The sequence below is a fragment of the Alnus glutinosa genome, chromosome 7, assembly GCF_958979055.1.
Source record: "Alnus glutinosa chromosome 7, dhAlnGlut1.1, whole genome shotgun sequence".
NCBI lineage: Eukaryota > Viridiplantae > Streptophyta > Magnoliopsida > Fagales > Betulaceae > Alnus > Alnus glutinosa.
The window spans coordinates 22,638,302-22,663,429 of NC_084892.1; the positions used below are offsets into that span (position 1 = coordinate 22,638,302).

At 36.0% G+C, this 25,128-nt stretch overlaps 2 protein-coding genes across 4 annotated transcripts; both read left to right on the forward strand.

Moving 5' to 3' along the window:
- Positions 1-14,921: 14,921 nt before the first annotated feature.
- Positions 14,922-20,917, forward strand: LOC133873503 (interactor of constitutive active ROPs 2, chloroplastic). 3 transcript variants are annotated; one of them, XM_062311208.1, is made up of 5 exons: positions 14,922-15,179; positions 16,521-16,622; positions 18,385-18,568; positions 18,823-20,500; positions 20,583-20,917. In XM_062311208.1, the coding sequence occupies exons 2-4, from the start codon at positions 16,603-16,605 to the stop codon at positions 20,479-20,481; spliced, it is 1,863 nt and encodes a 620-aa protein (XP_062167192.1). In that variant the 5' UTR covers positions 14,922-15,179; positions 16,521-16,602; the 3' UTR covers positions 20,482-20,500; positions 20,583-20,917. The 3 variants fall into 3 exon arrangements, with proteins under 3 accessions (XP_062167192.1, XP_062167191.1, XP_062167193.1); XM_062311207.1 differs by having other exon boundaries at positions 18,823-20,917; XM_062311209.1 differs by lacking the exon at positions 14,922-15,179 and adding an exon at positions 16,294-16,419 and having other exon boundaries at positions 18,823-20,917.
- Positions 20,918-22,446: 1,529 nt separating this feature from the next.
- On the forward strand, positions 22,447-24,685 carry LOC133874301 (small ribosomal subunit protein uS12). Its single transcript, XM_062312190.1, has 4 exons — positions 22,447-22,601; positions 23,676-23,831; positions 23,914-24,040; positions 24,411-24,685. The coding sequence occupies exons 1-4, from the start codon at positions 22,597-22,599 to the stop codon at positions 24,549-24,551; spliced, it is 429 nt and encodes a 142-aa protein (XP_062168174.1). The 5' UTR covers positions 22,447-22,596; the 3' UTR covers positions 24,552-24,685.
- Positions 24,686-25,128: the final 443 nt, after the last annotated feature.

Consider the following 25,128-nt stretch of genomic DNA (forward strand, 5'->3'; position numbering starts at 1 on the left):
CCTATATGTAGATGATATTTTACTTGCAAGCAATGATTTAGGTTTGCTACATGAAACTAAGCAGTTACTCTCTCAAAGCTTTGAAATGAAGGATTTGGGTGAAGCCTCTTATGTCATTGGCATAGAGATTCACAGAGACAGACAACAGAAAGTATTAAGACTGTCTCAGAGGGCCTACATTGAAAAGGTTTTAGAGAGATTCAAGATGAGTGACTGTAAGTCTAGTGTGGCACCTATTTCTAAAGGAGAAAGATTCAGTAAAGACCAGTGTCCCAAAAATGAGTTGGAACAACAGCAGATGAAAAGTATCCCATATGCATCTGCGGTGGGAAGCCTGATGTATGCTCAAGTCTGCACCAGACCTGATATTGCATTAGCGGTTGGAATACTGGGACGGTACCAAAGTAATCCAGGATTAGAACATTGGAAAGCTGCCAAGAGGGTCATGAGATACTTGCAAGGAACCAAGGGTTACAGTTTGACTTTCAAGCACACTGATAGTTTGGAGGTCTTTGGGTATACAGATTCAGACTTTGCTGGATGTGTAGATAGCAGAAAGTCTACTTCAGGATATATCTTTCTTCTAGCTGGAGGGGCTATATCTTGGAAAAGCAGCAAGCAGACTATAGTTGCTACATCTACCATGGAGGCAGAGTTCATTGCATGCTATGAAGCCACTACACAGGCACTGTGGTTGAGAAACTTCATTGGTGGACTAAAGGTTGTCGATTCAATAGCAAGACCCATTAAGATCTTTTGCGATAATTCTGCTGCAGTTTTCTTCTCTAAGAATAACAAAAGTGGAAGCAGAAGTAAGCACATCGACATCAAGTATCTTAGTGTTAGGGATAACATTAAGAGACATGAAGTTTCTATTGAGCATATTAGTACAGAATCAATGGTTGCGGACCCCATGACAAAAGGTTTACCGGTAAAACAGTTTAAAGGTCATGTGGACCATATGGGACTTGTTGATTCACTTTGTACTCTTTTTGATCTATAGACATAAAGTTAATGTAATAAAGTTTATTGTGCACATTTATTATTTTTATCCATGAGGATAAATAAAGTTGGACCCGAATGACTTATAGAAAGTTCATTCATAAAGCTTGATTATCCATAAGGTACTCATGTAAGGAGTGGTTTACATTGTGATACATGGAAGGGACGACCTACTTTTATAATGGTTTTACCGCCATGATTCGTGTGAAACACTTCTTAACTGAGTTGGAGGATTCCATAAAAGATTGGCCAAAACTAAAGAACCTAATACCATATGGTCATGTGTTATAAAGTCCAAGTGGGAGAATGTAGTATATATATTATTCCTTTTTGGTTGTGGCCTTTATATCACATTTACGGTGTTTACTATGTTTATTATTTTAATAATAAACATATACGGCATTATGGATATTTCTATTAATTTAGATTACCGTAAATATGGAATCGGTATTATGGTTATTTCTATTAATTTAGATTACCGTAAATATGGAATCGGTTAATTGATTTTAAAATCAATTAACGATATTGTTTCCTTGATGGAAGGAAACAAATACGGTGTTTACCATTTTGAGGGTCCCTAACCTAGCCTATAAATAGAGTGCCTGTGTACACCATCAGTACAGCCATCAAGCAATAGGCATAGGTTAGAAGATCCCTCATATTTTATTCCTAGAAGTTCTGAAGAAGTGCTTGAGCAACAATGGCCGGAGGTATGCCTAAAAACTCTTCTATGTTTTATTTTTCCGCTGCGCATGTTAGGTTAAAATAATTTGTGTTTAAATTATTTCTAACATTAATCTCATGGCATTACAAATACATAGTGGTATAAACAACTAGCATAATAGCTTAAAAAAAAATAAAAAATAAAAATAAAAACTAAACATAATCTATAGGGTCCAATAAAAATGATAATTATGATCGTAAACTCTTTTTCCTAACAATCCCTTAAAGCTCCAAATAACAATGCTATGAGTCGAGCCAAACAATGGTGAAATCATAAATGATTAAACCATTTAACTTGTGATGCCAAAAAAAATATTGTGCACCCAAATGACTACAAAATTACTACTCAAAAAATTGATTGTTGGTTAGAGACTTCACTTAGAATAACTACTCAAAGAACCCAAACCATTAAACTTTTTTCTTTTTCATTTTCAGAGTCCTAAATCAAATTGAGTTTCTAGTTAGAAGCCAACTAGAATATGGAAGGAAATTAAATGAATGGGGTATTTTAGATTTTTTGTGTTAAAAGATGGGGCAAAACTAAAAAAAATAAGTTAAAAGGGGACACAAATATTATTTTGGGGGGACAAAAATATCATTTTGAAAGAACAAAATTATTTTTTTGGTATATTTAAGGATATTTTTCAAAATTTTGGGGGGACATTCGTCCCCCCCACCCAAGACGTGGGTCCGCCCCTTCCTCCGAGCTTTACCACCTTAGGTAAAAAGATAAAAAGGAAATGGTTTAAAGGTCTTGTAAAATCAAAGGTAACTGTTATATGGTGAAAAATTAAAATGACATCTAATATAAAGCTGGTGTGTGTGTGCACAAAGTGTTAACAAAATAATATCAATGTGGAATATAAAAGACACAAGAATTTTGTTAACAAAGTGGAAACTCAATATGAGAAAAACCACTCCGGGCAGCCAAATCCAAAATATCCACTATTCAGAAAACAAGACTAGTTACAAAATAGTAGCACTCACATACCCCTGATGCAATGGTCGTACCTTGTACTCTAACGTGTAACTTAACACAAACGTCTTACAACCAGATCTCCTACCTGAAAGGGTCTTCAATAGAATCATTTACCTTAGGGTCAATCCTAAGATAGACTTCAGATCAGCGCAACAATAGCACACACATCAATGACTTTAGAGAGACTTACTCAGCACAATAACCTCACAATTTAACTCTCTAAGCACTAAGGAATTCAATACCGAATTCTTGCAGTTCTCAAGCCTAAGGACCTCTATTTATAGGTTGCAGGTTCAAATGAGCGTCTGGCTTGATAAAATCTAGGCGCCGTCCAGACAGTAGAAAAAGGGCATTCAGACGGACAACTGTGCAATTGGCTTTCCAAAATTTCGCTGAAATTCTTTCCTGATTTGAGCCACGTCCGAACGGCGGTGCCCTGTCGTCCGGACAGTCGCACTTCAGCTGCACGTAATTTTCATATTAAGGCTTCGCGCGTCCTGACGGTTGATCAGATGCACACAATTTCCATATCAATAGCTCACGCGTCCGGACGTCTGGATTTTGAATGCAATACTTGCCTTATGGATGAGCGCGTCCGGACGGGAATCCACATCATCCGGACGGTTACAGCGATCTTCTCATATCTGTGTTTTGGAAGGATATCCCATAGCTGATCGAACACTGAGTGTCGTCTAGACATACTGCTGAAACGTCCGGACGGATGCAAGCTGAAGCAGTTCGAAGCTTCTCGACACAAAGGAAGGTCCGGACGGAAAGTTCTCGTCGTCCGAACGGATGATGCTTTGGATAGTTGGGCGTCCGGACGGCTACAAGGGATCCAATTTTTCTGACTTGTAGACTGTGTAGAATTTTCTGGAAGCACTTTGAATAGCGGAATTCCTGTTTAAAAGCATCATTACAAAGAAGTAATTTTTTCCAACAGAATGAAGCTAATTACAAACTAACAAACTCTCCTTTTGGCCATTCTGGGACAAAAATCACTTGACCGGTTAAAAATACAATTTCGGTCCAAATAATAATTACTCCCCCTTTTTGTCACAAAAGGACAAAGGGTAAAATAAAGTAATAAGAAGCAAACACACCAAAAATTACTCCACCTAAAGGTCTCAGAAAGACCAGGGTAAACAGAGTAATATAATCCAGGAGGTTTTAAACAAGTTTAACAAAATATCCAAAACAAGATACATTAAAAAAAAAAAAAAAAAAAAAAACAACAACAACAACAACAACGAAGAGAAACAAAAAAAATCAGGATGCATCTGCCATCAAGGCATCGTTCTCATCATCACTACTGGACGGATGATGGTGCTTGAGGCACTCCTCGAGATCCAGCTGGTTTTGCTCTATACGGAGGTTAATTGAGTGAACCTCATGTTGCATGGCAGAAATGGACTACTGCATAGATGACATGGATAGCTGCATGGAACTCATACCCCCTTGTATAGCTGCCAATGCCTCTAAAATCTGGGAATAATTGGCATCATGTTGAGGTCGTGGAGCAGTCTGTGAAGAGGACGCCACATCTGGTACTCCTACAGAAATATGAGGAGACATGGGCACATCATCATCCTAATCATCTCGCCGCAGCTGAGCATTGGACTTCATCAGGGTTTGCTTGCTGATAAGGTCTTGGATCTTCATCCTCAGCTCGCCAGCAATACTGATGCCTATTCGTAGAATGATCTGCTTGAGCAGGCAGCCAAACGGAAGACCGGTATTGCCCCCATCACGGGCCTCTAGAATAACGCCTAAAATATGCTTGCACAAACATAAAGGCAAGCGAAGATTGATGGCATAGACAAATTGGGCCCTCTTCAATATCAAGTCACTGCGCCTAACAACGGGCCAAAGGTTGTGCTAGACAATCTTGGCTAGCATGCGGTGTGGGGCAGATAAGGCACCAATCCTGATGGTGGCGGCGCGCTCCTCTCCTTGGGGAACAGCATGAAAAAATTCTCTAAGATCATCCAGAAGAATGAGGTATGACCATTTCATTATACGAGCTGCCAGAGATCTAGAGAACAGGCACTCCTATGAACTGACTGATGATCTGAGATCAATAGTGATAGTATGCCCATCCACAGTGGACTGAAGCACCACCCCGCGGTCATCATCCTGAACCACCTCGAGGAAGGCATAGAATAATCTGAACAGCTTGATGTACACAACACAGGCACAGTTGTGCAGATACCCCCAGTGGTAGGTCTAGATAGTGTTGTGGATACTGTCAAGAGGAGCCACCATGATGTCTGATCGGAGCACATTTCTTTCGGCAATGACTGGTCTGTCCATAATTTTTGCTCGAAGGGTTGCCCTATCTCCCTTTGTCCTTTGTCGGACTCTACGTTGTGGACTGCCGGCAAACATGATTCTGTAAAATTAACCAACAAGATTTACCAATAATAAACCAAAAGAAATATTCTTGTTAGTTCACATAGAAAATCCGGCATTATAACAGCAGTAAAATAGACTTTTTCAATAATTACAAACAGAAAATATCACAATAAAGTCCACAAAAATATAGAAATAGATAATCTCAACACAGCAGATATCACAAATATGCATTTTATAATCTCAAAAAAAAAAAAAAAAAAAATTGCACCGTTAGTCCTTGTGGTATGCCATAATTATTTTTTACTCTCTATGGTTTAAAAAGTTCATGGGAGGTCCTCGTGGTATGCAATAATTACAAATCGATCCCTGGCGTCAGAAAATGGCGACACGTGTCGCTGACGTGGCATTTGACGGAATCTGTTAAAAATTTTAACAGAATTTGATATCAGGGATCGATTTGTAACTATTACATACCACGAGGACCTCCCATGAACTTTTTAAACCATAGGGAGTGAAAAATAATTATGGCATACCAACTGCACGCAATTTCCATATTAAGGCTTCACAAGTTCGGACCAAGGGAATGGTCGTCCGGACAGTTGATCAGATGCACGCAATTTCCATATCAGTAGCTCGTGCGTCCAGACCATGAAGACTGACATCTGGACGTCTGGATTTTGAATGCGATACTTGCCTTATGGATGAGCGCGTCCGGACGAAAATCCACATCGTCCGGATGGTTGCAGCGATCTTCCCATATCTGTGTTTTTGAAGGAAATCTCATAGCTGGTCAAACACTGAGTGTCGTTCGGACGTGCTGCTGAAACGTCCAAACTTATGCAAGCTGGAGCAGTTCGAAGCTTCTCGACACAGAGGAAGGTCCGGATGGAAAGTTCTCATCGTCCGGACGGATGATGCTTTGGACAGTTGGGTGTCTGGACGGTATATCACGTCGTCTGGACGGCTGCAAGGGATCCGATTTTTTTGACTTGTAGACTGTGCATAATCTTTTGGAAGCACTCTGAATAGAGAAATCCCTGTTTAAAAGTATCATTACAAAAAAATGATTTTGTCCAACAGAATAAAGCCAATTACAAACTAACATATGGTAAACTCTTAGTAGAAACTTAGAAAGATAGCTCATTTCTTAAATCAGTACACACTTATATTATTAAGTGTAGACTCATATATATACATTCGTTTATGTTATTGTGGTGACATCACAATCACATAGACACTGCTTTTGATTGCAAGTAATATTTATCATGTGATGTCATAGATCGAATGCGAATTTGGATGTCACCGAATGGAGTACTTCAAGTGGCTAGTTGGTGAGGTACTGACTTAAACTAAGTCAATTTGTCCTTGTGTTGTATTGATGCCTAGCGCGGCGTGTTGTAGTGACTTTGTACATGATGATTGTATTTATGTTATATTGTTGTTAATTAATGATATAAAAGCTATGGTTAGTTTTATTGATATGTCTATAAGATAGCTTTAAAAATAAAAATTTATTACCAATTTTCTGCCACATTAATTGTTTAATGATACAGTAATAGCGTCTCGCGGTAACTATAATAATTCCCGCCTTTTCCCTTGCATTTTAGGGCGTGTTGCTACACCTGGCGAAACCAAAAAATTTGATATAAAAGATAAAACAATAAAAAAGACTGTTTCAGTGAGAGAGTTTTAACTTTTAAGACCATCTTATAAATTTTAGGGTTAAATACTCCTTTAGTCCCTGAGTTTTGAAGACTTTATTTTTTAGTCCTTAAGTTTCAATTTGCATCACAGAAGATACATCAGTTTTTGGAAATGACCAAATTAGTACCTCGGTTAACTTCTCCGTCCAAAAACTAATGGTCCGCCACGTGTCAACCTCAGAAATTGACACGTGGCACTATATAAAAAAATAAAAAATAAAAAATCTTTAAAAATTAATTAAAAAATTTTAAAAAAATTGAAAAAATAAAAATAAATAAATAAAAGAAAAGGAAGCCACCCCCTTGACCACCATGGGGTGGCCGACCACCCCCATTTTGGCCAAGGAGGTGGCCGGCCGGTCTGGGGTGGCCGAACCACCCCATGGGGTGATTCAGCCACCCCCTGGACAGAAAAAAGAAAAAAAAAAAAAAAAAAAAAAAAAAAATCGGGAAGATCGGTTTTGCCCTTGGGGGTGGCCGAACCACCCCCGTGGCCTTTGGGGGTGGTTCGGCCACCCCCAAGGGCCAAACCCTCCAAATTTTAGGGTTTATTTTTCCTGTTTTGCCCTTGGGGTGGTCGAACCACCCCCAAGGGCCACGGGGGTGGTTCGGCCACCCCCAGACCGGCCGATGAACCACCCCCGTGGCCCTTGGGGGTGGTTCGGCCACCCCCAAGGGCAAAACCGATCTTTCGGGAATTTTTTTTTTTTTTTTCTGTCCAGGGGGTGCCCGAACCATCCCACCGACCGGTCACCTCCCTGGCCAAAATGGGGGTGGCCGGCCACCCCCATGGTGGCTCGGCCACCCCCTTTTTTTTTAATTTTTTTAATTTATTTTAAAATATTTTAATTTTTAATTTTTTTTATATAGTGCCACGTGTCAACTTTTGAGGTTGACACGTGGCGGACCGTTAGTTTTTGGACGGAGAAGTTAACCGAGGTACTAATTTGGTCATTTCCCAAAATTGATGTATCATCTGTGATGCAAATTTAAACTCAATGACTAAAAAATAAAGTTTTAAAAACTCATGGACTAAATGAGTATTTAACCCAAAAAATATATTTTAAAGGAATTTCCAAAAATTTGAACCCCCAAGCTGAAGTCTAGACTGTCTAGTTCCGTCTCAGCCTTAGGATACGAAAAAGAAAAACTGCCAAAGTAGGATTGAGAAAAGAGAAAATGAGATGATGCTCTGGCATGCCAAAATGATATCAAGATGCCAAAATTTTCAGTTGGAAATAGTGGTGGTGTTTGGCAAATGCTTGTATATAATAGAATAGTGAGTTGTTAATTTTAAAATTTGTAAAATGTAATGATGTGATATAAAGTAAAAATAATTTGTATAATAAAATATAAAAAAATTTGTATTGTAGTGAATTTTTTTATTTGAATAATAATAAAAAATTATTGATTTAATATAAAAAATAAAAATAGTTTGATATTGTTTATTATTAAAAAAAAAAAGAAAAAAAAGTAAAAAAAGAAAAAAGAAAAAAGGTAATATAGATAGTGACGAGTACTATCTTGGCCTGTACAGGCCTATGGCAAACATCACCACGTAAAATAGAAAAAGGGTCCCGGAAACCCATCACGTCCCACCTAACCCACAAAGCTTTCGCACGTGGAGATGCGCTCTCACGGTTGATTGATATCGTTAAATTTTAATATTGGCCGCTGATTTTTCCCGCCCAAATCCTAATGACACGTAACCCTAATAACTTGGTCGATCGAGCCCATGTGGTTCTGGGCCTCACTGTGGTTAACTCATTCCAACGCATTCTAAGTTTTTCTATCCCCAATTTATTTTAAAGTCTTAAATTTTTTTTTTTAAAAAAAAAAACCAAAATTATTTAATCCCAAGTGTTACAACTTCATTGTGCGGGATCCCCGTCCCTCTTCCTGAAACAAAACCCGTTAAACCAATTGTTTTAGTAGTTAATTTTGAGGATAACAATTTCCAAAAACTATAACTAAGTGTTGTGTGCGTCATATATTAATATTATCCAAAACATATTCATGGGTTCTGCGCATTTGTTTAAACGAAGAACAATTTCCATGGCGATCGAACAACGAGTGGATATGATCATAGTACGAAACTACTGGGCAATTGAGAATGAGCTGTCGATCTGAATAAAAACCCCTTGCACTCCTCCGATCCGTCTGTTTAATTTTGATGAGCATAAATCAGATGGCTACGACAGTTCTAATCGGGGGACCAGGGTCCACTGTTGAACCATCTTTTCTTTTTATCCAATTTGAAAGACTTGTCATTTCGCTTGTATCTGTTGGTTTGCTGTTCAAGGGAAAATATCAAAATCGCAAAGCTATAGAATTATTGCTTTGTTGCTTTCTTTGTAAACAAAGCGAAGGCCTTAAGCAGACCAAAACATCCTCTTCTTTACGCTTTAATTCTTGGATATATATATATATTTCCTCAAAAAGTAGATTAAAAAAAAAGGTTGCATTATTATGTAGTGCATATAACACTACTTCTCAATGACTCACTTGATGTGTTTTTTTGTTCAAGTTAACAGAAAAACGCTAACCAAGGAGTCAAATTGAAAGTGTTTGATAATTTGACACGGTCTATAATTTTCGGGGTTCGGTGTGGTAATTACAAATTAGGTATAAGTTAGAGGGAAGCAAGTATGGTTTTCCCTAACTTTTTTTTAAGTAAAAACATCTAGCTTGAAATTCTTCTAGTAGGGCACTTAGTCCGTTTGGATTTGTGATTTTAAAAAGTGTGATTTAAATATAGCGATTTTAAAATGTGCGACTTGAAAAAATAATTTTTAAAAACGCAGTTAAGTGTTCGACAAAATCGCAGTTTGGTCTTTAAAATTTTGCGTTTTCAAAAATCACCCCTTGACTGCGATTTGAAAAACAGTTTTCTACGTTGTTTTCAAATCGAAATTTTTAAAAAACGTAATTCTCAAACGATTTATTTTCTTCGATTTGGTTTAAAATCGCACATTTTAACTATTAAATCGTGATCTCAAACGCACCCCTAAGATCGTAACATATATCCCCTTACCTTTCGAATCCAATGTTCACAGTTGTCCGCTATATCTAATAGGCCGCCTCTTCTGTGACTCAAACTCATAACATAATGTTAAATATTAGTACCAAATGATACAAATACCAAATACAACTAGGGGCGGTCCTACATTGGGGCTAGGGGGGCCAGCTCCAAAATTTTCCCCTAAAATTTTTTTTTTTTTCACAAAAAAAAAAATAAACAAATAAAATTAAAATTTTACCCCCTAATTTTTTAAATTTTTTAGTTTTGCCTCCTCAAATTTTTTTTTTTCCGATTTGGCCCCTCCATTTTTACAAGCCTGGATCCGCCACCGAATACAACCCACCCTTGAAAAGCGACTCGTAAAAAAAGAGGAGAAATGCTAGAAGTACCAAATTTTTTACCAAGAGATGAGTATCAAAATGATGTGGAGCTTATTAATTGGTATCTGTTGCATTTGTTTTTATTAATTGTTTTGATTATCTCCAATGAGTAAGCTCCACATCATCTTGGTACCTATCTCTTGGTAAAAAATTTGGTACCCCTAACATTTCTAAAAAAAGAGTGCTCAAAAACCCTTACGATCGTAAGAAATAGTTTGTGTTATGTCAACAACACTTAACAAATGTATTAGTTTGAAATGGTCCGTTGGTGCAATTTGGGTGGTCCTAATAAACAAGAACTCAGCTCATCGCGCTATCCGGACTAGTTTCCCACTGGCCACCGCGGCAATGCCCCTAATAGGTGGGCGGAGCACGTGCAATCGCATGGTTGAAAAGAAAGAAGATAACTCACGTTTGACTTCATTTCCCTTAGTTAGGTGGTACTTGCATTGACTAATCTGAGTGATGAGACAATGAAGGAAACTTGGGGTTGGGGGGCGGAATTGGGATCTACAATTGTGATCCTAGAGTCTTTTTAAGTTTGTGATTTTTAAAAAATGAGATTTAAAAATAATATTTTTAGATGTATGATTTAAAAATATAATTTTTAAAATATAGTTAAGTATTTGGTAAAATTGAAATCTAATTTTTAAAATTATACGTTTTTAAAAACGCGTTGTCTTAGCCACGATTTGAAAACACAAATTTTTAAAGTTTTCAATTTTTTTTTAAAAAAAAAAACACTTCGGACTGATAATTCTTTGTAATTTAGTTTAAAATTATAAAAAGTACATATACCCTGACCCCCTCAATCTATCATGCACTTCATTGTCAATGTGTCTCTCAAACTATTAATTGTGTCAATATCACCCTCTAAAACTATCAAAAAAATGTTAATGTGCTCATAAAGCTAACAAAAAGATAAAAATAACGTTAAAAAAGTTTCAATAAGGCAAATATATCTTAATAAATTTGAAAAAAAAAAAAACTAAATAAAATAAAATAAAATTTTAAAAATGAATTTTTTTTTTTGAAAGATTGAAAAAAAAAAAAAAACTATTTTTTTGGAAAAGCAGAATTTTTTTTTTAAAAAAAAAAACGAGAAAAATAAAAATCCAACGGGATGGCTCAAACTGAAAATTATATAAAACAAAATCTAAGAAAAACAAAAAAAAAAATGAAAAACCTTGGTGTTTTTTTAAAAAGAAAATTATTTTTAATTTTTTTTTATTTCTTTTGTTTTTTATAATTTTATGAATTGTTTCTTTTGTCATTTGTAGAACATTGACATTGTTTGATAGTTTAGGAAAAATATTGACACAATTAATAATTTAGAAGCACATTAACACTTAAATGATAATTTAAAGAAAGCATATATATATATATATATATATACCTCTTTTTTCTTTAAAATTACGTTTTGATTCACAAAATTGCAATACCAAACAAAATCTTAAAGAAAACCTAGAGAAATAGGATGCAAAAGCTGAAAGCATTAAAAGAATGCCCATTTGTGCATTTAAACTTGTGCAGAACAGAATCCAATTAAATTCGATAAATACCTTTTCCAACATGGGAACCACAATTTATGATTTTTGGCCTTGGTGACGTGGGTCCGATCATGTTTATTGTTTCGGAGCTGCAAAATGAATTTAATTGACGAACGACCAGCATAGGAACATCCTGTTTTATTTGAATTTGAATGCTTTATAATTATTTATTTGAATTTAATAAAATTTAAGCAGGTAATTATAAGAGATAATTTATGAAACCTATCTGACTGAATAAGTAATTTGACATCGTAATTTTTATTTGGTCAGATAAGTCTCATAAGTGGTATATGTAATCTCTCACAATTACTTGTCCAAATTCTATTAAAATCGAACAAATAATTATAAATCATCCCGATCCGTTTCATTATATGTGCTCCCATCCCATTCATTTTTTTGTCACATTAAATTTAATACATATTTATTTCTTCATTCTTTGAATTTTATTTTGAAAGGATTATACTCATGTACTCAGTTTTATTTTGGTACACTACTTGCCGTGAAGAAAATTCATAACTTACTCCAAATCATATGTCAAACACAATGTAGAACTCAGTGGAGACCAACAAGGCTTCTTGCCCAAGCAAAACCTAAAAGAGAGTTATAAAATTGTAAATAGAGTTCTCAAGAATTAGAGATTTTTCTGTTAATCACTTTTTAGTTGGGCTTTTGAGTTTTTTTTATATAATATTTTAGTTTTGTTTGTTCATATTTATGCTTGTTTGTAATTTTTTAAGAGTGCGTTTGCCACTGTAATTTTGCAAATAACAAAATACGACTTTAAACTTGGTACCGTTTTCTGAACCAACTAGATCAAATAACGAACATCTGTTAAGAAAATGGAAACAGACAAATGAGCTTATTGGGGATGTGCCGGCAGAGAATAACTCGATCGAATGCCTAATTTTATCTTTTATCTTGCAGAAAATTGATTGAATGAACATATTTAATAAAGAGTGTCACTCCTTTTACATGAGTCCAACCCTCCTTTTATAGGAGAGTTGGTAGTTATCGTTGATCTGATTTCAATATCTCTGAGATAAATGTGATCTCGAGATTTTTGGGATAGGGGCATATCTTTGGGATTTTACTTCATTTTAGGAAAAATTGTACTGTTAGTCTATTTGGTTGACCTAAATTACAAATCGATTCCTTTGGTATCAAAATTAATTCAAAGATCCTTACCGTTGGCTTAATTTACAAATCGCACGTTGGAATCAGATTCCATTAAAAATTTTGACATATTCCGTTAGGTGCCACGTCAACGTCAATAAAATTGCGACACATATCGATCACAATAAAAAAAATATAAATAAATAAAACTTAAAAATTTATTTAAAAAAAAAAAATTGAAAAGAAAAAAAAGGGCTACCCATCGGCCCTTGGGGTGGCCGCGCGCCACCCTAGCCAACCCTAGATACATTTCGGGGTGGCCTTCGATGCCTTTGGGGGTGGCGTGCGGCCCCTTGGGGTGGCCAAAACACCCCTTCTTTTATTTTTCAATTTTTATTTAAAATAATAATAATTTTTTAAGTTTTATTTATTTATATTTTTTATGATCGACATGTGTCGCCATCTTATTGGCACTGACATGACGCCTAACAGAATCTGTCAAATTTTTTAACAGAATTTGACTCTAGCGAGCGATTTGTAAATTAAGCCAACCACAAAGATCTCTAAATTAATTTTGATACCAGTGAGAGCGATTGTAATTTAGGTCAACCACATGGATCAATGGTGCAATTTTTCCTTTATTTTATGGATCTTTCTTAGTAAAAGTCAACTATTGGAAGCTCATCCGAAACCCCTTAAATTCAGGGGAAAATATACCAGAATTGATTCCAGGGTTTTGGGCTTAAATTATGGGCCTTACGAGCCCTTTCGGAGCTGCATTAAGCTTGTTTAAAATAGTGGGCCCATCTGGTCGGCTCAATTCCCAACAAAACTAATCGTATAAAATGCATGTTTGGAAGTGCGTTTTAAAAATTTGTAATTTAAAAACGTAAAAGCATTTATGTTTTCAAAATCGCAGACAAGTGGAAGCTAAATATATTTTTAAAACCTTCATCTTTCAAATCATACGTTTTAAAATCGCAAATATAGACGGAGCGTAGGTCATCTTATGTTGTTACAGTTTTCGATACGGTGTAGACACAACACGCCCTTCAAAGTTCTTCATGTTTCCCAAAAATTCTGCAAAACAAATAAAATTAAAAGCCCTTCCGAAGATTTCACTTTGATGCCTAAATTAGCTTCTAGAAATACAAAATCTCCTTAGTAATCAAAAATTCAGTTCGTCTTTATACATAGTGCATGGGTCTATTTATAAGCTGAATGATGAGCACCCTTATTGCTAGAGTTTCGTATTCTTTGGCTTAGGAGCGCCGCCAAAGTCTCACTTAGACTCGGACTCTTCTATCCTCTAATCTTGGGATTCTTTCCTTATTAATCTCCAAACAAGATCTTCAGCAACGAATCTAGGATTGGCTTCAATCCTGGATTTTCAAGAACTGGCGCAATCTCGAGATTCTGATCGTGACTCATATTTTAATTCGATTTGAAGTAGGATTCTAATTTGAATTTCTTGGGATGCAGTTGATACCTGAGTTTTCGAGACATGCTTATCCCGGGCCTTAGCTGACTAAATAGAATATTGGTCCCTAGATGTCTACATTTTTTAGACTCAATTAGGATGTACCTCGTGTCCCGTAATCTTGAGAATAGCTTTCGCGATGATTATAACTCGGTGTCTATTTCTTAGGATAAGACTACTCAGGAATCCTATTGTCTTGGCTTTATGGTTGCAGATTCTCCTTGAGTCGATACTTACCTTAATGCCCATGATTATCCGGGTGAGCCGGTCTGAAATGGATTATCCCCGACATCTTGTTTTTTGAGGTTTGCTTGTAAACCATTTTTGCTCTTCTTGAATTTTCAATAAATTCTATACTTATTCAGCACAAATTCTCTGAAAATGAACAGTATTTGCACAAAATTTTTTGCGATCATTTGTGAAGCTTCGGTTAACCCAAAAGAAGGGAAGCTTCTTCATTGGATGCCCGGCTCCCGTTCCCAGAGCTGCAGTACTACACTGTAGTAGGTCGTTTACCCACCAGGCACCAAACCACTTGTGATGTGATTAGGGAGCGTGGGTTAGCGCGTGGAGGAGGAGCGCGTCATGAGTATTCCTCTGTATAGAACCGCATAGTACGAATTCCTGCTCACTCCCTCCACTGGCAAAAAAACAAAAGGCAAATAGATAGGGAAATACTCGGGAACTGAGTTCAGAAGCAAAGCTTGAAGAAGCTACTACCAGCCTGCGAAAGCTAGACCAGACAAACGCCCAAAAGCTTTTCAAAAACTAGGGTTTTCTGGGGTTTCAGACTCCCTTTTTATCCCACCAGAAAAACCATTCAAACACCAACAACAATCAGTGGAACAACCTGCTTCAGAGTAGACCTGCCAGTAAGACTAAACCTTGTTGGAATATCTCATATTTCTGTTTCTTTGTTGTTCAACAATGACCCTTTCTTTTTTTTCTTGATTTTCTTTGTGTTTGCGTGGTAATTAACGCCGAGGATCTTTTTTTTGTCTAGAGTTATTTGTTTCAGGCACAAAGAATTGCTTTTAGTTATTTTTTTCTTCTTCTTCTTTTTCCAAGTTTTTTTTTGCTTCTGGTTTGGAATGAAAATGTGGGTTTGTGGTCGAGCTGGACGTCTTGAATGTTGAAAGCCTTGGCGTTTAGACGGCTTTCGAAGAAGAGCTAAAGTTTGATTCTTTTTGTTTTGCTTACTTTTGGAAGTACTTTGGTATTTCAAAAGATAGATTTTTCATTTGTTTGCTAAGCTCAAAGCTCTGTTTCTGCTCTCTCTGTTTTTGTTGTTCATGTGATTGTTTTTTTCCGATCGTGAGTTAGACCCAGCTTTCGGTTAGATCTAAAGCGTTTCACACTCCAAATATAGAACTAGTTTGAAAGCCCAGAAAGTCTCCTTTAGCTGCTCTTTTTTAATTTTTGTTTGTTTTCTTCAATATTTATTTATTTTTACTAATGGTAGTTGAATTTTTGTGAATTTCTCCGGATTCCCCTGATTTAAGCTTGCAGTGATTATTTCACTTGTTAGTTTTCTCTTGATAAATATTTTCGTGTAGACACGGGTGGTTTTTGAAGTTGACTAACATTGAAGAGCTCCATTATTTTCTCTAATTTCCAAGCATTTTTTCTAGTTCTTGGTCATGATTTTCAACAAAATATGAATAAAGAAATGTTGCCTGTATGTGCTCTATTGGGCATACGCACACAAATATTCTCGAAAAATAGTATGATTCTGATTTTTGTCACGAGCACTAATGTGAATTGTAATTAAAACAGCGTGATCCTACATGGGTTATTATTGTAATTTATTTCCTTCTGGCCCACAGTTGCTTCAACTTTGTGTTTGGACCATAGTATAAGACTTAAAGTACTGGAGTGAAAAGAAAGGAAATGAAAAAAGAAGATTAAAAAAGTTGAAAGATTGTCTGCATAATGATATGTAATGAAATCGTTGTATTGCTACCTTTTTTTTCTCTATTTTCATTTTTTATTTTATTTTTATTTTTTGACTTGTGGCTTTAGTTGGTGGTAGTGGGGGTAGTTCCTGTGGAGTTTCTTTGAAGCGATTGTGTGCTGTTTGTTTGTTAGCTTTGTGCTGAATACTGATAGGAGGTGTCTGTCTTTTATAAACCATTTACTTGTTTTTTTTTACATGTATATTAGATTCTCTTTTGTGTTTGCTCTCAGTTAAAGATTTCTCTGAACTACTGCAGAGGTGTGGGTCAGGGGGGCTTTGAAGGAGAGTGCATTTGCTTTTTGCCCTGTTACCGCTTTTACTCGAGGAGGTAAAAGAATATGCAGACGCCAAAAGCAAGGTAAGATTGTTTTCTTGGAAGGCCTTTTTAGCATTGTGATTAATCTTAGCATTTGGATGATGATTTTTGTGCCATCTACTGCATGAATTTTGTGGCTTTTTGTTTTCTATAATAATAGGTTCTATAATTTAACGAGTAGAATCCTCATCGTTTTGGATTTAGGAATAGGGTTGAGCCAATCTTTTGACAATTTGTTACTTGTCCCAAAACTCAAAAGCCTAAACTGATAATAAATATGGTGAACTTAACAACAATTCTCCCCCATGTGAACTTAGACTAAATTTAACACAACCACTATTCTCAAACTCCCCCTGCCCCTCACAGAGGAGTCTAGACTTCCCCTTAATGAGTATGATCCAACATGTAAAATTTTAATTTTAAATGGAAGGTTGAAGAGGATAAAGTTTGAGCTTTGGCAATCCATTTTAATGCTCTGATAAATTATTACTTGTCCCAAAAGTCTAAGTTGATCGGAAAAAGTGAATTTAATCACTTAGATATTATTCTTAGTCTTTTCTTGTCATTGTTTTTCTGATTCAAGCAGATTTTTGGGCCTCTTTTTACTGGAAAAGCAATAGAAATAGTCATAAGATGAATGATCCAGATTTGAAAGAGACTTCAGTAAATCTATGGCTTCCTCTAACCATACAAGCTGCCCATCTACCTATTGAGCATTTTCTTGCATGTTTATTGGCTTCAATGTTTACATTTGTGCACGTTGGATTCTTTTCCTTTATGATTTAAGGTGGATTTCGGCATTATTCAATTGCGGCAGTGATTGAATTTTGGTTTGATATTAATAAAGAATGCGTAGTGTAACATGGTAAAAAATTATCAAATAGACTCTTTGGTTAAATTGAATGGTTAACTTGGCACAATATGATCCAAAAGCTTGTAGCAGATTTGAATGTTATTCTTTCTTTTTTCTTTTCCTTTTTTTTTTCTTTTTTTTTTTTTTGGTATTTTGGATAAGTTATTATCCTGTTGGACCACCATTGCTGTCCCAGAAAGTGTCTGAAAGTGATAAATAAGTTTTAATGGAAATGCGAGATTAAGTTTTGGCATGAGGTTCTAACAAACTCATCTGAAGTGCATTTTTATATGAAATATGTATCACAATGTGAGTACATATTGGAAATTTGAGGACCGACATGCAATGATATGCATGTTTATCCGCCAAATTGGAAGTACTAACTTATTTATTTTGTTAAACCTTGTATTCCGTTTCTCAACCAGTCAATATGCACATCTTGATTAGTATTTGAAAGTTAAAGAAAATACTGTCTCCACTATGCCATATAGGTTTTGAAATAATGGTTTAGCATCAATATCTGCATGGTGGATTTTTTAGGGTGGGTTTTTCCACAATTTGTTTTAAAAAATTACTTTATTAATTATGGGCCCCTCAAAAAAATTCAGTGCAATCGACTCTTCAAATTAAATTACTAGTTCCATTCCTGGTTTCCATTCTCTTCAAGAAATGGATCACCTTACTGCATTGTATGAATTAACATATGGACAGGCTAAAAATGCACTCAACACAATGTATATTATCACCTACCAATACATCAATTGCCCTTTTACTTCAACTGTTGAAACTGAGTGATGCTGGATGTATACTTTTTGATTCTGAGCTGCCAATGTCTTTTTTTTTTGTTTTTTTTTTTTTTTTTTTTTGCATCAATTGCAGTAAATGGATTTTTTGTTGATTTTTATGCCTGTGTTCTCATTTTGATTGTCACTCCACCGAGTTTGAAAGCAGAACTGGCTCTTTGGAAGTGCCGCGGAGGAAATCTCCCACAACACCTCAGACTGCTCGCCAACTCAAGACGCCAGGGTCAGATTCTGATGCATTTTCCTCCTCTCCACACCCAGCCAGTAAGACACCAAAAGACAGAAGTCCTAAAGTTGTGGAACGCAGATCACCACGAAGCCCAATGTCTGAGGTATTTCATAATAACTCGTAACTAAAATCAGCTGGTTTTGATGGAGTGTTACCTAAGGAAGCTCATACTGCATTTCATAAAAATTCACATGGACACTGCTTATTACATGCAAAATGCATCATTTGAGTTCGTTAGTCATCCTTTCTTTCATTCCACAAATTTTGAATTTCCTCTTTACATACTAATGCTGAATGTGTTTAGTTATTCTTTTTAATCTTTCTTAATATCCTCTCCCTTTATTTTGTGAGCTCTAGAAGAAGCGCCCAAGCAGAGTGTCTGAATTGGAGTCGCAGCTTGCGCAACTCCAAGAGGATCTGAAAAAGGCAAAGGACCAACTGAACTCATCGGAGTCATGGAAGAGGAGAGCCCACCAGGAGGCTGAAGAGGCCAAGAAGGATCTCTTAGCCATGTCAGCAAATCTTGAGGAATCCCAGCAGCAGCTGCTGGAGCTTTCTGCTTCTGAAGAAGCTCGGCTTCAAGAGCTCCGCAAAATCTCCCAGGATCGTGATCGAGCATGGCAATCTGAACTTGAGGCTGTCCAGAGGCAGCACTCAATGGATTCTGCCGCCTTGGCTTCTGCCATGAATGAAATTCAGAAACTCAAAGTTCAGCTGGAGATGGTGGCTGAATCAGAAGCTAACCAAGCTAAGAACGCAGAGTTGGCACGTGCTGAGATTGGAGGCTTGAGAATGGAACTTTCCAGAACTCTGTCCCTTGTTGAAAAGTTGAAAACTGAGCTCAATGATTGCAAAGAATCTGAAGCTCAGGCTTTAGAAGTTGTTAGTAAAACTCAGAGGGAATTGGAAGAAGCGAATGCAACTGCAGAAATGCTCCGGTCAGATGGCATCAATGCCATGGGGGCTTACAACTCCTTGTCATCAGAGTTGGAGCAATCAAATGTTCAAGTGAAATCATTGGAAGGACTTGTGAGCAAACTCCAGGCGGATCTGGTTGATAGCAGCAGCAACAAGTTGGTGGATTCTACAGACAAATGTAAAACTGTTCAGGAAAATGGAGAAAATGAGGATACTAACCAGCTGAAAGCAGAGCTAAACTTTCTGAAACTTGAGGTGGGTCAATTGAAAGCTGCTTTAGATGCAGCTGAGATCAGGTACCAGGAAGAATATATTCAGAGCACATTGCAGATTAGAAGTGCTTATGAACAAGTTGAACGAACAAAATCAGAGTCATGCAAAAGAGAGGCTGAATTGGAGACAGAATTAGAGAAATCTAAGGCTCATATCGAAGAGTTGAGGGCTCACTTGATGGATAAGGAAACTGAATTGCAGAGTATTTCAGATGAAAATCAGGGGCTGAATTTAAAGATTGGTAAAAATATATCAAGTGAAAAAGAATCCGAACTTGCAATGGAGCTACAGAAGTCAGAGGCATATTTAGAAGAGTTGAAGGCGAGTTTGTTGGATAAGGAGACAGAGTTGCAGAATATTGCCAAGGAAAATGAAGTGCTTAAGATGGAAGTTAAGAAGAGGGACATGGAGAGGAATCAAGTTAATGATGAGGCTGTTGCTTCAGCAGAAGCAGCAAGGGCTGCGGAGCGAGAGGCTCTGATGAAACTTGGCTGTTTAACAGAGGAAGCAGATAAAAGTAGCAGAAGAGCAGCTCGGGTTACCGAGCAGCTGGATGCAGCCCAGGCTGCAAATTCAGAAATGGAGGCTGAGTTGAGGAGGTTGAAGGTGCAGTCAGACCAGTGGAGAAAGGCGGCCGAGGCAGCTGCTGCTATGATTTCATCGGGGAACAATGGGAAATTTGTGGAGAGAACAAGTTCTCTTGACAGCAACTACAATCCTTTGGCTTCACCTTATTCAGAAGACATGGATGACGACTCACCCAAGAAGAAAAATGGGAACATGTTGAAGAAGATTGGGGTGCTATGGAAGAAAGGCCAGAAATAGATGGGGGATTATGTGGCAGGTAGCATATGAGTCCAGATATTGTTTTACTGCTATTGGTATATTCCATTTTCCGTGATTTTCTCTCTATTTCATCCTCACAGGTATTTTGGTGGGTGGGAGCTGCTGATTTTCAGTGTTTGTAGAGAATGTGGTAAAAAGTCGGCTCTTTTGCAGAATGTGTATAGTAATGTGGCGGCTCTGGGTCGACGCAATATATATGTATTCTATGTTCTCTTCGTTTGGACATCTTTCTGTTTATGTTTTGAAGCAGTTGGTCTTCTGAAACTAGCGGAGTCCTATTTGTCATTTGAGCCATGATGTCAACTCCTTTGGAGTATCACTTGGTTATTGAATTGCTTTATCTTTGTATAAGAAGATGTTCGTCATCCCATCAGCATTGGCTTCATTATTGTTGCTAATCTTGAAGATCTGTTTAGTGTGGATTGCATGGCTGAAAAAGCTGTTGATTTGAGCAGAATTTTGAGGATGTACCTATAAATCAAATTGACAAAAGAGAAGAGAAAAAAGAAAACTTAGTGGAATTCATTCAACTAATATTGATGACTGCCAAAATTCAGCCGCAAATAGCAAACCCTGTACACACGTGATACTTAGAAGAAAATGGACGAAAATAGTTTATTAGAATAAATAGAGAATTTCAATAGATTTGCAAGTAAACAGACTTGTAGATGTATTTTCAATAGGTGTATTAATGTTAATTAAATATACAATTTTCTTAAGTTTTTGGATATGCAGTGATTTAATGTTATTAGAGCAAAGTTTTTGAATTCAAACTTTGTTTTCGTCATTCACTTCTTATTTTAATTAAATATTCTACGTAAATGTGAAAGAAAATATTAAAATATTAATTAAATAATTAAACTTACATTTGAGATAAGTGTGATTTAACAATAGGTGCATCCTGTCTTTACCATAATGCCAACTTGGACTTTATTTTTTATTTTTATTTTTTCTAATCAAATTGGAAAAGGGTTACAATGAATCAAAAAACTAAAAAAACAAAGGTGGTCTACCCAATAACATGCCTAAAACGAAAATAATAATGCAGCAACTTGAACTTTATTAGTCACAAAGAACCTTTCCTTTGTACATGTTCTAAACACTCCCACACTAAAAAGAAGAAGAAAAAAAAAATGCAATATTTGAAGTATTTTGTATATAAGATCATAGGATATAATATAAATAGTCTATTTAATAATAAAATATAATTTGTTACCAGCATAAGGTTGGTGAACTTAATTTTTATAAGTTCATAAATAACAATTATTTTATCTAGTTAAGTTGAAAATAATATAACCATCTTCACAACAATTAAATAACTAATGATTATTATGAATCTTCAAAAAGTTTATAAAATTTTATGGATAATATCTACTTTACATGAAAAAAAGAATTAGTTACTCCAACAACTCCCAAACAAGTTCAAGCTCGTTCCATAAATAAATAAATCAAACACGAGCATATAATCTAATTCAATAATAAGCTAAAACTTACAAATCAAGATAAAACTTTTAATCTTTTGCTAAACTCGACTCAACTCGAATTGATTATAATTTTGCTTATGGACTAAAGGTGTGATAGATACCTCCTAAGACAAGCTATTAAAAGTGTGGTCATTAATACTGATTTGAATATATCAAATAATTGGGGGGGGAAAAAAACTATTTTTTATATACTGATGTCTTTTAAAATTACTATTGAATTTATGATAGATAAATTAGATTTTGATTCAATAATTAATTTTAAAAATCACGTTAATTTTGATAGGATAAAAGGGAGACATGAGGTGACGTTTGGCATTACTCGTGGATGCAGTAGCGTGTCCTATAGTCCTCCTTTTGGGCCTCCAACCAGTAAACATAATAAAAGGGATTTTCTTGGGTTCGTAATGGGCCCAAGACGAAGCTCACCATGCTCGCGCTAAAGAAAAGCCCCAAACTGGTCTCTCTTTGGACTAGTCCAGCTACGCCCAAATTACTCCCTCTATATATAACATTTTTAGGGTTAGGGTTTTCCGTTGCGGCAGCTTTAACCTCCTCTTCATCCCCAAGCTCTCATACCCTCGTCTTCGTCGAAGAACTTCTCGCAGTCACCATGGGGTACGAGGCCGCCACTCTTTGACTCTCGCTCACCTTCGTTATACTATTTCGAATTTGTCACTATTCTCAATCTCAAATGATATTTATATATATATTCGCTTTAGTTTTATTTACTTCGAATGTAGTTTCTGATGATCTGAAATAGGATGTGTCGTGTGAAATTTTAGCATCGAAATCTATGGATTCTTGATACTCTGTTTGTGTAAATGCGAAATGCCATGCTTACATCTTATGTTTATTTTGCTGTTCTCCCACTGTCTGTCGGCTGCGGAGGAAGTTAGGAATATCGATGGGAATAAAATCTTGGCATATGATCTATGTCGTTTTGGTTGGTGGGATTTTCGAGAAAAATTAGAAATTCGCATCAACCCATTTGAATCGTTTTGTTAGGGCTTGTAGGACTGAGGCTTAAGCTCAAATGAAATCAATATATTCTGTCTAAAGCAAAAGAAAAGGACTTTGTTTTTTGTTTTCGCAGTAGTAAGCATCTTTTTGGGGTAATGGATGTTAATTGTTTGTGATAAAAGCTTTTCAGAAGCCATGGCTTGATTTACTTCTTTTTAGGAGCATTTTTTGGTGTAGAAATATTCTATTTAGATTAATTCGCTTGAATTTAATTCTGGGAAGTAAATCAAAATTGCATTGAAAATATATGAATATTGTTTCAATTAAATTTACTGGTCATCTTCCAGTCAATAAATAATATGGTGGCTCAATTCTAATTGGGTAAAGAAATTAGTGAGTGTTCTGAGTTGTTCTCGCTGTAAAAATCTGCGTTCTTGTAGTCTGTTAATGGTTGACAATTGTTTGAATTACATAGGTGACCATTCTTGTAACCTAGTAAACAGGTTGGCTTATTTCTTTCATTGACATGTTCCCCATGTATTTGCTGGAAACTATGAGCAGCAAATTAGAACCTGGAATTTGGTTTCAGGATATGGTTTGAGTTTTCCAAATTTTATTTCTGGCACACTAGCAATCAATTAGAGCAGAAATTATTTTTTGGATTTGATGTAATAACATTGCTTTATTAAGATGAATGCGAGCATGATTTGATGTAAATTTGTCTTACAGTAAGACACGTGGTATGGGAGCTGGTCGCAAGCTGAAGTCCCACCGTAGGAGGCAAAGGTGGGCTGATAAGTCGTACAAAAAGTCCCACCTTGGAAATGAATGGAAGAAGCCATTTGCTGGGTCTTCCCATGCAAAGGGCATTGTCCTTGAGAAGATGTAAGATTACTTGTTTCATGTTTCTCTTTCAGACGTCCGTAATTTATTGAGCATTTGATTAATGGTTTTCTAAAATGTACAGAGGCATTGAAGCTAAGCAGCCAAACTCTGCTATCAGGAAATGTGCTAGAGTTCAACTAATCAAAAATGGGAAGAAGATTGCCGCATTTGTTCCCAATGATGGTTGCTTGAACTACATAGAAGAAAATGTATGTAATTTTAGTTTGAAAGTCTATTGTGGTCTATGCTAGTGGTTACATGGGGTTTGTTTGGGTTTGCAATTTCAAAAAATGCGATTTAGAAATAGTGATTTTAAAATGTGCGATTTGAAAAAAATGATTTTTGAAACGTAGATAAATGTTTGGCAAAATCGCATAGATTAGCCTTTAAAATTTTGCATTTTCAAAAAAACAACCATTTACCTATTATTGCTTTTTCAAATCGCAATTATTTAAAAGTAGAATTCTCAAATTTCATTTTTTACAATTTGGTTTAAAATCGCATTTACAAAATCACAATTCCGAACACTCTAGTTATTGTTGACCATTTCCCCCTTTATATGTAAATATTTGAATGCAGGACGAGGTTTTGATTGCTGGATTTGGACGGAAGGGTCATGCCGTCGGTGATATTCCTGGTGTTAGATTCAAGGTCGTGAAGGTTTCTGGTGTCTCCCTCCTGGCTCTCTTCAAGGAGAAAAAGGAGAAGCCTAGGTCGTAAGTAAGTTTGTGGGGAGAGGTTATTTTCTGTATTAGGTGGCTTTGTTAAAGAATTGGGATTTTACTTCCTTTTATCTTTCGAATTTTGTGAACTATCTTTATTAATTTCTAGTTCTTACATCGAGTTTTGGACTATCGTTTTTTGTTATTGAGAAAATCACTTCTTTGGCGTGTGTTTTGCCATCCCAAGATCAAAGGTTCAAAACTTCAGAAGCTTGGTAAAGAAAAAGAGAAATCATTTAATGATCGTCTTTTGCAGCAAAACCCTAAGATTATAGGAAAATTTTACGAAGATGCGATTCTTCGATGCAGCAGTCTTAATTTCAAAACGCATTCAGGCAAGAGCTAAAGTGGCTTACAAAACATGGAAGACAAAAAAGCACAAAAAAAACACAGGATTCTTAAGTCCGTTTGGGTGTTGAATTTGAATATTATTTTAATTTATTGCATTAATTATAAAGTTTAACTTTGTAAAATTAAATTTGAAAAAATTAAATAAAATATGATTTATTTTTAAAATATATATATATATATATATATATATATATATTATTCAACTTTATTCAACTTTTTATTCG